Here is a 10,404-nt window from a genome sequence, read left to right on the forward strand (position 1 = left end):
TCTCCTGTAGTTTAAACTATCGCTTGTACCCTTAAAAAAAGCCAAGATATATCACGTTCAAACTAGTAGTAATATATGTTAATCAATAAATACAAAAAAAAAAATGTATATGTCAGTAATTGTAGAGTAGAGTAGGCGTAGATGGACGAGTGTGGAAATAATGATGATATTTATGACTGAAGTAGAGAGCAATGAGCACAGCGCAGAGAGTGGTTGGAAGAAGTGGATGATATTTTTTTTTGGTGAAAGAAGAAGTGGATGATATTGAAAGCCTTAAAACACTGGTAATTATTGGAAAGAGCAACAAAAGAAAACCAAGAGATGAAGCAAACTCAGAGAGAGAGAGAGAACGAGAGAGAGAGAAGAGAGAAGAGAGGTGATGGTCACTTTCAATTGGTCAATGCTTTCGTCTCTCTCTCAACACTAGTGGATGAGTACTCATGAACCTGCAGAAACCTTGAAATGCTCATATGTATGTATGTATGTATGTATGTATGTATGTATGTATGTATGTATGTATGCCTGCTCATTTGGGTTTTTGAGATACCCTTGATTCACTTTCTCAAATGCAGAAATTAATTAATGAAAGTAGCCTCTTTTATATATAAATATATATATAGGAGAACTCCAGTGTTCTACCAATATTAATTATATTGAGAGCTAGGTTGCAGTAACTTTTTTGTTTATTTTTGGGGCCTATGAAAACAATGCAGTTAAAATCATGACATGCAATCTCTTGCTTCTCACATTCATTCACTCAAAAGGTTCGCATATCTGAGTCTGTGTGTGAGGAAAGAAGGTAGCAGAATCAGTCTGTCCGGTCCCACTGTTCTCCTCCTTATATACCAATATATATATATATATATATATATGTATATATTTTAAAGCTCTTCTGAATGGTAGTTGTGAGCCTGCAGGCTGCAGCTATAAGCACACGTATACTGTGTGTATGCCCTAAGCATGCATCACTGTCCAATCGATGCTGCCTTAGATTTTGAAGTTGAACCCCATAATTAACATTAACTCATGTCATCATCAAAAACTGAAAAACAAAAAACATATTAATATTGTATACAATATTCCAATCCACAATATCCAAAAGTTGAAAAAAATAATGGTTCGTTGTCTTCTCACTTTTATCGCGAGTGCTTCTGAAAAGTCAAAACCATACGCATTTCTTAGAACTCATGATTTTGAAATCCGAAATGGAATTGCTTTGCTTTGTGTGTTACATATGTCATAATAAGGTGTACTTTATAATATCATAGTCAATGCTTTGCAATTAAGTGTTTGACCACATCATAATTATATTCAGACAATATTATTGTACAGACGTCGTGTATGTATAATTTCTTTGATTTACTACATCATGATCGTGTTGTTGATGCTACGAGCCTATAAGTCGTTTGATTGCATCTTACTCCTCCTGTCTGATCTAATCTGATCAGTGTGTGTATGTGTTGTAAATTGTAATTAAAGGCATCTAGGCCAACAGCTAGCAATTTTAGATAGATTATAGATATATTTTCTCCTTTTTTGGTTTCTTTTCCAATGATATGATGATATATATTGATAGATGGCTTTGCAGGGCACGTACGTGGTCAGCGCAGGGATTCAAGGCCTGGCGTTGGTCAACCTATTAGTCTTTTCAACTTCTAGAGAGGTTACAATTCCATTGAACCATAATGCATCATCATCAGCACAAAATTTGATAGATAGGTCCAATTAATGTTGCCACGGTGAAACTTTGACTCAAAAATAGTAGAGAATATATATACGTGGCAGGGACGTTATTATTATGCAGATATTATTATAAAAAGGGATGAAAATAAAAAGAAAAAGTCACATAGCTTCCGCATGATATAATAAATGTCTCTACGTCTGCATAAGAGAAAATTTGTATATATATTATACCCTAGCTTCTTGTTTAGCTTTGATCATGAGGAGGATGTATAATTATTGGTTAGTTTAAAGATTTGAGAGGCCCCCTAGGCTGGCTAAAGCTAAGAGATGCAGAATTGTAGCCATGGTATGCGGGTTTTCGGGTCAATTAAGTTTGTGGTCAAAGTTCTCAAAACTTTAATTATTATTAAGAGAGGAAATTTATAGCTAGAGTACATAATCTGCAAAGTTTGAGATGGATAACGCACACGTGTACATACAAAGAAAATCATATTTTATATACATGTGTGTGTGTGTGTGTGTGTGTTATGTTGAAAATAATGATTTTGCCGTTTGTTGGTCACAGAGGTCAAATAAAGAGGGCATGCAATAATAGTGTATAAAAGTTAAGCTAGCTATCCTTTGCTTCTAGTTGAAGATCAAGATATGGATTTATATAGGGAAGATGATAATTTGGGTCCCTGATGCATAATATGCATATGCATCCACCAATTCCATGGATCGGTCCTATGATTTATATGAATGTAAACCCATAAAATTGTAGAGAAGATGCCGCCAGCTGCTGCGCTAAACCATCATCATGCTTCATATGTATAGGCTTAATTGTAGTAATGGTGTCTGAAAATATGACCAAAGTTATGCTTTTGTTTAAAAAAAAAAAAACAATGATAGTCTAAAACTATAAAAGGGAGCTTTTTCACACACACATGATTAAGTTAACATGAGGTTTGACCTGAGACAACTTAGAGCAAGTCCACCGCTAGACCCAAACCCTAGCAGCAGCCCCCCAAGCCCAGGTTCCACCCTCCAGCACCAAGCCTGCAGCCCGGGCAAGCCCTAGGGTAGTTCTTGACTAGGATGTAGCCCGACTTGGCTGACGTCAGCATAGTGAAATCAATTTTTTTTTTTACCATTGACGCGTGTTCACGTTTCTGCATTGACGTCAGCCTTGATACTCCCAACGAGAAGATGCCACATGGCGCTTCTCGAATGCTCCGATCGGTTTTTGCCCAGAAATCTGATGGTCTTGAATTTTTTGGCTAAAAAAATTGCAAAAAAATTCTAAATATTTTCCCAATAAATACCTAAACATTTTATTCACTTTCCACACCAAATGGTCCTTGTCATTAGCTTCCAGTCAAATTTTATGTTAAATTAATGACGTGACACATATATGGAGCATACACATACAATAGTATATGGCCACAAGGCTTTAAATAAAATATATAATATATTTTAAAACTTAAAATCCATATAAAAAATTTAAAGGCTTAAATGCTAAAATAGTCCATGTGTTTTATCTTGTTGGCCAATTTAGTCCATATATTTTTAATTTGGCCAATTTGGTCCATGTGTTTAGCACTGTTAGCCAATATGGCCCATTATGTTAAAATTACCGTTAAATAAACATGATAATTTTTTTTTTTTCTTCTTCTTCTTTGAAAACCTATCAATTTTGTTGAAATTAATTTATAAAAATTGAATTAATTTAAAACATATTAAAACTTCATTAGAACTAAAACATAGCATTAGAAAAAAGATTAAAAAAAACATGATGGGTGCGGGGCTGCTCAGCGATGTGGTTGGGGGGAGTGGGGCGATGACTGCATGGTGAAGATTCTACTGGGAGATGGTCAGGAGTTAGGGATTGTTCTTGAGAGAGAGAGAGAGAGAGAGAGAGAGAGAGAGAGAGAGAGAGAGAGAGAGGGGAGGGGTTTTTGCGTGTGGGTGAGTTGTTGCTAGGGAGAAAGGGCGTTGCTGAAATAATGGTGTTGTCCTTCGGTTTTTAATTGTTTTTAGCTTTTAAATCTTATTTTTATTTCATAATTATTTATTTTATAGATTGAATTCAAATATTTATATTTTCATTAAGATTTTAATAGAAGTTTAATAGATTGGATTATATTAGCTAACGGTCCGAAACACAGGCACCAAATTAGCCAAATTAAAAACACATGGACTAAATTGGTCAACGGGTTAAAACACAGGGACCATTTTAGCATTTAAGCCAAATTTAAAAAGAAAATTAAGTCTTTTTATAAAAAAAATATATATATATATTAAAACTAAAAAACTAAAAATCCTGCAGCCATCCCCTCATCGCAGACCCACTCATCGAGCCCCTAAAGCCAAGGAATTCCAAGAGCTACAAGTGTTCAAGAAGGAAATGGCCTCTCGATTGGCAGATTTTGAAGCCGAAGAGTTGAACTTTAACTTGGTGATGGGAACTAAAGTCAAGGAATTGCAAGGCATTGTACAGGAGGTTGAGCCAAACAAACAGACATTGATTGAAGAATATGACAGAGAGATGAAGTCCAACGAGCAGAAACTTGGTTCGATTCAGAAATTAGTGCTGGAGTACTCGAATGCATCTGAATCGAAAATAAAAGATTTTAATTTGCTTGGAGTGGGTCTGCGATGTGGGGAGGGGCGCTGGGAGAGGGAGAACACAGAGGATGGCTGCAGGTTTTTTAGTTTTTTATTTATAAAAACACTTAATTTTCTTTTTTAATTTTTTATATGGATTTTAAGTTTTAAAATATTTAAAATATATTTTATATTTTATTTAAAGTCACATGGTTCTGTACCATTGGTTGTATGAGTTCTACATATGTGCCACAACAGAAAATTTGACAAGCTAACGGCAAAGACCATTTTGATGTGTGGAGGATAACTTTAAGGACCATTAGTGTCACAAAAAATCTTAGGTATGGAAGGTGATAATTTCGCAAACCTAAATGACCATTTGTGATAAAAAAGCCTACTAAAAATTGACTTTATTTTGAATCTCGAGTTCAACGAACCCAAGCTTGACAAGGCCTAAATTCGACCGTTGCAAATTTTCTATCCTCATCCCAAACGGTAACCTCTGACACCAATTTATTCAAATTTTCATTTCAACTCTCTCTGTCTCTCTCTCATACATCAAAACTGTGGTCCAATTTTCCTCTTTCTTCATTCTTGACACAAGTAAACTGATACGTTAGTGTTCAATGGAGAACGTGCCAGAAATGCCGCCTCCTAAAAGCCCAATTCAATCATCAGAGATGATGAACTTCTCCGAGTGCATAACACCGCCACCTCCACTCCAACACAAGGATGAAAATTCTCAAAACTCCGGCAACGATTTACGCAAACCCACCACCCCAGATCGCCTTAAAGTCCCCAAGGCATTCAAGTACCCAGAAAGGTATCAAATCTTCCACACAAAATATTTTAGTTATATAAGATCATTGTTTGTCTAAACTTTTTCCTATTTAAAAAAGTTGTTTCTCAATTTTGTAGGTACACAAGCCCAACTGATTTGATGATGTCCCCTGTAACAAAAGGCCTTCTTGCCAGAAACAGAAAGGGTGGTGCCCTCTTGCCACCTAGCAAAAATCTACTCAAGCCCCAAGGTATTGAATTAATAATTAATCACTCAACAGAATTGTTGAAGTAACAAATCCTGATGCAGAAAGTTCATTTGGGTAGCAATGTTTTGGTGTAATTAATAACAATTGGATTTCTCTTCCTTTCTTTTCTGTTGTCATTGCTGCAGATTCAGGATTTGCAGCTGTGGGATGTGGTCCTGCTTCAGAATTGAATTTTGGGTCCAATAAATGAAGACTGTTGAGGCAACCTTTTGGGACTTCTCCAACAGATTTTTCTTTCTTTCTTTCTCTCTCTGAGTTTTAACTGTTTCAGGGTTAATGACATTTGGTATTGTGTGATTTTTGTCTGTATTTTAATATATTTGGATAGAATTGTGAATGAAATAATGAGATTCTTCAGCATGCCGTAACCCTCGTTTGTCTTTTGACTACTCAAGGCATTGTGCTGGTTGAAACCATGGACAAGAAAGAACAAAATGCCTCTAATGACACTCATTCATTTGGGACATAAAATTTTTTTTCAAACAAAATTTTAAAACCAACAAGCAAAACAAGCTACCCAAGAGGATACAAATTCTTACAATTTGTGGTCACATTCTCAATTTCTTGAGCCAAAAACTTTCAATTTCTTTGAGGCACACTAACCACTTCTCCAAGTTGCTGAGCTTCTTACAAAGCATATTGGCAATGCCATCATGGAAACACAGCCTCATTTCGTGCTTCTAATGGGTGTGCATAACAATATTGGCTCGAACGCTTTTCTCACTCCAATCGAACTTCATACCATTGGACTGAGCCAACATCTCCATGGATTTCAAGTTCACAAACAGACCTCACTAGATAGGAAACAGCATCATCAATGCTTTCAAATCTTGCAAGGTCGGGGGGAAGGTTCTTGGCTGGCCAGTTTTCCAGCCGACCTTTTAACTTAGCCCTCAACTCTTCCTCTGAAACAAACTTCTCATCCTCTCCTGGTTCCAGCAATACATAAGTTTCACTATTGTGATATATCCTTCTCCTCCTAACTGCACAAACCTGGCAAAAATTCCAAGAATTATTTTTCTGAAACAACAGAATTTCATGCTGACTCTGATATGTTACATGAAACCATGATTGTACTTGTTAATTCTTTAATATTACCTTGACAGCATCTCTTTGTTCACTTCTTGTTTTAAACAGTTTCAGATGGACTGAAGAACTCAAGTTCTCAGTTATGCCTGTCGACGACATCAGTCGAATCGATGGAGTTCGAATATGGTGTTTTGTTGCTTGTTTGCCTGCATAATTTGAATGGCCATATGCTCATGTGATGAACATAAAAAGTTATTAATGCAAATTGAGTGATTAGTTCATCCCCTGCACTATCAATTTTCAAATTGTCAAAAGGTCTAGATGTGAAAAAAGAGCAGCAGAGCTTACAGTTAAAAGACACAACTCCACCATGGAAATGGAATAACTGTTTCTTCAAAGCTCCTTCCATTGGAGCAATTTGGCCTCCAAATTTCAGCATCTTGGTGTAAAGATTGTATGCAAACAATATTTACAGATAACATGCTAAAACTGAGCCTCTTGTAGCTTAAACTTCTCAACCTCATATTTCACCGTATTTACAATTCTACCCTCCATCCATCCTTCGGACCAATTTTTATTTGGGCCAAGGTGGGTGGCCCAAGTTCCAGAACATCATTTTCCCGCGCGACCTGTTAGTTCGTTTCTATCGGTTTTTGTTCACAAGAGGTCCAGTCAGTTAGTCAGTTAGTAGAAATGGCGCTAGATGACTTTGATCAAAGTCGGTTACGTTGTTTCGCATAACAAAGTACGAAACCTTCCGAGGTTGTCTCCTTTCCTGTCCTTTTTAGCTCCTTCATTTATCTCTGACTCATCCAAACCCTAGTTGTTTGCGGTTTTCTTCCTAATCCCAATCCCCAACCCCAACCCTAAACATCCTATTTTTCCTACCATTGCATTGCACTTCATTTTTCTTTTGTTACCCTTGTGCTTATCGAGATCCAACCTTTTTCTTTGATTCTGTCAAGAATCTTAAAGAGCTTCTGGGCTTCATTTGATTCTTGAGAGCGATGTTTTGATTGAAGCTGAGGATTGATTTTCTAAAGGGTTCTTGCAGATTCAAGTAATTACCTTTTTGTTAACTTATGCTGATTATTTTGGTGTTCCATTTAGTGGTAAATCTTCTGCTCAAAACCCAGTTTCCAGAATTAAAGATATGCGTCTCTTAAGGATTTGATTTGATACTGAATCTTTAGGGATTAAAACTTGATGTTACAGTGGCATGATTTAATTTGATCTCAGGGTTCTGTTTGAAAGTTTGAAGATTCATTCTCTATGATTGTATGATTTTGATGTTTAAAGTGCTGCCTATATGAAAGTATCAGTTGAGTTTATATGCATCTGATGATTATTGAAATGCTGTTTTTAGTCCTTTAGCTATTTGCATAACCAACATTTTTATTCTTTCCTATCTTAGAATAAAATTTAGATTAAGCCCCATTTTTCTTTTTCCCCTGCAGTTGAAAACCAGTTAGAGACAGGCACAGGAGATTTTGAGGATTATCAGGTGTTGCAAATATTAAATAAAGTCATGGATGATGTACAGAAGAATGATGACAGTAAGCATCTAAAGGTGCACTTCGAATCTGATATGGTTAATTACCGCCGAAATTCAAGCTTCCCATCATCTTCTTCTTCATCATCATCTTCAACTTCATCGTCACCACGTTCATCACTGGAATCAGATGTTACTGACAAAGCAGATGTTAATGGCTCTTTCGAAACTACACAACCGGGCCAGGAGTCTCAGGGGCCTCCGCCATTACCAGAGGCTTCTTCTTCTCAGACTCTTACTTGGAGCCTGCAAAGTGGATCATCAGGACAATCCTCTCAACTTCAGACGATGGGGCGGCCTGCAGGATATGATTCAAGTCGAATCCCAACGTCTATTTTCGCCAGTAAACCTTCAACAGGCATGGATTGGAGTGTTGCTTCAAATGAATCATTGTTTAGCCTTCATGTGGGGAACAACAGTTTCTCAAGAGAGCAATTTTCTATGCTGTATAAATCTGGAGAACTGACCTACCCTGATGAGTTGTTTTACATTCCAACTCCACTTCCCACAGTTACTGAAGCAGAAACTGTTGAAATGAAGATTCACAATGTGGAGAATGAGACTGTTGAAAATAAAGATCCAAACGTGGAGAAGAGGAGTGTTGAAAATACGAGTGCAAATGTGGATAAAGAGAAGGTTGAAAGCACGAGTGTAAAGGTGGAAATGGACTCGGTAGAAACAGAAGAAGCTGCAGATGAATCTGAAAGGACAGATTTAAGTGATATTCCTGGTGATCATGGTAGAAATAAGGCGCCTCTTATTGTGGAAATCAGGGGTTCTGCAACCTCTTACCGTTCTGATGACAGCAATCACAGCACCAAGTCATTCCAATTTCCACTGTAAGCGACGTGACTTTCATCACATAGTAGATAGGATCATAGCAATGTTTATAATTTCAATTATCTGCAAATGCAGGGCTAACACATATACTTGGATGCACATTGAGCCTTCTGATAGGGAAGGCAGTTCCTCACAAACTTAAACAAAACATATAGTATCAATGTTTCAGTCAAGCCATGCACCATGCAATTTTAATATGGAAAACTATCAAATATGATTATTGCAGGGTAATTTGCTATCTACTACATACACTGGTCAGCTGAAGCATTGCACTGATAGCAGTTGGTATTTTCAGGTTGGCAGGTCATGAGGCTGGAAGACATAGCCCTGCACAGATGACCTCAGTAAAGCAGCAGCCAGAGCATCACACACAGCAGGAGATGCATAAGCAGGAGGAAGGGCCTGAAACGCCTGATACACCTGAAACACCCCTAAAGGCTACAGCTCCATCATCCAGTTGGTTTTCTTGGTTTTACTGTTGCATGGTCTGTCGTTGAGAGAAGGATAGATTTTCTTTCTAATGATCATGCCGTGATCTCTTCAATAAAAGAGAAGCCATAGAAATGATGAACCAAGAGAGTGAACAATTGGAAATTGATGCACATAGATGATGACAGATCTAAATGGTGTTAAATGGTAGATTTGGTTTCAAAACTGATGTACAGACATACGTATACGGTATATGTATATGTTGGAGAAATTGGTTTGCACTCAACACTAATTCTGCTTAATATGTATCTTCAATATTGCAAAATCTGACTCTTGTTAGCCATTTCTTTGGTTTGGTGCCTATTTGTTGCATCTGACACATCACCTGAATCTGCTTGAAATACAATAATTTGATGATGGCAATTGAAACAAGGTCTAGAAATCAGAATTCAGAATGTGGTAAACTATACAAAAATTGGGTATCTAACAGCCAACCTATTAAGTTTTTAAGTTGCTTTATTCCTGTTTAGGCAGCCAGTTTGGTAAGGAGCAAAAGCTCATGCCTTTGGTTCCCCAAAGTAAAAGCTGCTGGTTGGTTGATCTGAGCCTTGAATTGATTCAAATCTGGATCCTATCCTATCTCTAAGAAATGATCTGCAAATATAAGCAAAAGCTAAGGGGCACACCAGCACAGCAAAACCTATAGTAAGCTAGCTAACCATAGTTTAACTATGCATGTTAATTAGAAAACGTCACTCTTACGTCAGGATTATGTAAACTACAACATGTTCAATTTGTCAAGTTGGCTTTTCTTATGAGCAATGAGGTGAGGTGAGATGAGAACTTTCTGTTTAGGTATGTGACAAAAGAGAGAGAGCTAAAGCATCCTGTCTGGATGCCGGAAAGGCTAGATTTTTATAATTAGTTGCTTTTCAATAGGCTAAAGCTATGCGTGCATCCATGCCATGCCCACTATGATAATTGAAATGTAGCATTTTTTGTAATTTTCATTTTATACTAGTAATAGTCTAAATTGTTATAATTTACAAGAGAGGAGAATCAAACTTAGTGAAGAAGACGAACATATTATCTTGATTAACTGTTCTAACTCACGTCACGTCCACGAAATATAGCACTCTTAATTGCTCCAAGTTTCATACTATTCATAAAAACTTACAAATCAGGCAATGGATCTTCTCAAACAACTAATAAAACCCGTATATAATATTACTCACG

The 10,404-nt window shown here is 36.9% G+C and overlaps 3 protein-coding genes across 4 annotated transcripts; 2 read left to right on the forward strand and 1 right to left on the reverse strand.

The window, feature by feature from the left end:
* Window positions 1-4,795: 4,795 nt before the first annotated feature.
* LOC103330108 (hydroxyproline-rich glycoprotein family protein) lies at window positions 4,796-5,686 on the forward strand. The gene is made up of 3 exons (XM_008232659.2): window positions 4,796-5,092; window positions 5,188-5,300; window positions 5,444-5,686. Exons 1-3 carry the CDS (start codon window positions 4,896-4,898, stop codon window positions 5,506-5,508), a joined length of 375 nt encoding a protein of 124 aa, XP_008230881.1. The 5' UTR covers window positions 4,796-4,895; the 3' UTR covers window positions 5,509-5,686.
* A 67-nt stretch (window positions 5,687-5,753) lies between these two features.
* Window positions 5,754-7,043, reverse strand: CRR7 (chlororespiratory reduction 7). Of its 2 annotated transcripts, none has more exons than XM_008232660.3 (3): window positions 6,696-7,043; window positions 6,417-6,553; window positions 5,754-6,311 (listed from the first exon to the last, which is right to left on the reverse strand). In XM_008232660.3, exons 1-3 carry the CDS (start codon window positions 6,784-6,786, stop codon window positions 6,039-6,041), a joined length of 501 nt encoding a protein of 166 aa, XP_008230882.2. In that variant the 5' UTR covers window positions 6,787-7,043; the 3' UTR covers window positions 5,754-6,038. The 2 variants fall into 2 exon arrangements, with proteins under 2 accessions (XP_008230882.2, XP_088907265.1); XM_089051139.1 differs by having other exon boundaries at window positions 6,024-6,311; window positions 6,417-6,577.
* An 832-nt stretch (window positions 7,044-7,875) lies between these two features.
* LOC103330110 (pinin-like protein) lies at window positions 7,876-9,513 on the forward strand. Its single transcript, XM_008232661.3, has 2 exons — window positions 7,876-8,738; window positions 9,035-9,513. Exons 1-2 carry the CDS (start codon window positions 7,876-7,878, stop codon window positions 9,234-9,236), a joined length of 1,065 nt encoding a protein of 354 aa, XP_008230883.2. The 3' UTR covers window positions 9,237-9,513.
* The last annotated feature ends 891 nt before the right edge of the window (window positions 9,514-10,404 follow it).

Source organism: Prunus mume, linkage group LG4, assembly GCF_029339155.1.
Source record: "Prunus mume cultivar Tortuosa linkage group LG4, ASM2933915v1, whole genome shotgun sequence".
Taxonomy (NCBI): domain Eukaryota; kingdom Viridiplantae; phylum Streptophyta; class Magnoliopsida; order Rosales; family Rosaceae; genus Prunus; species Prunus mume.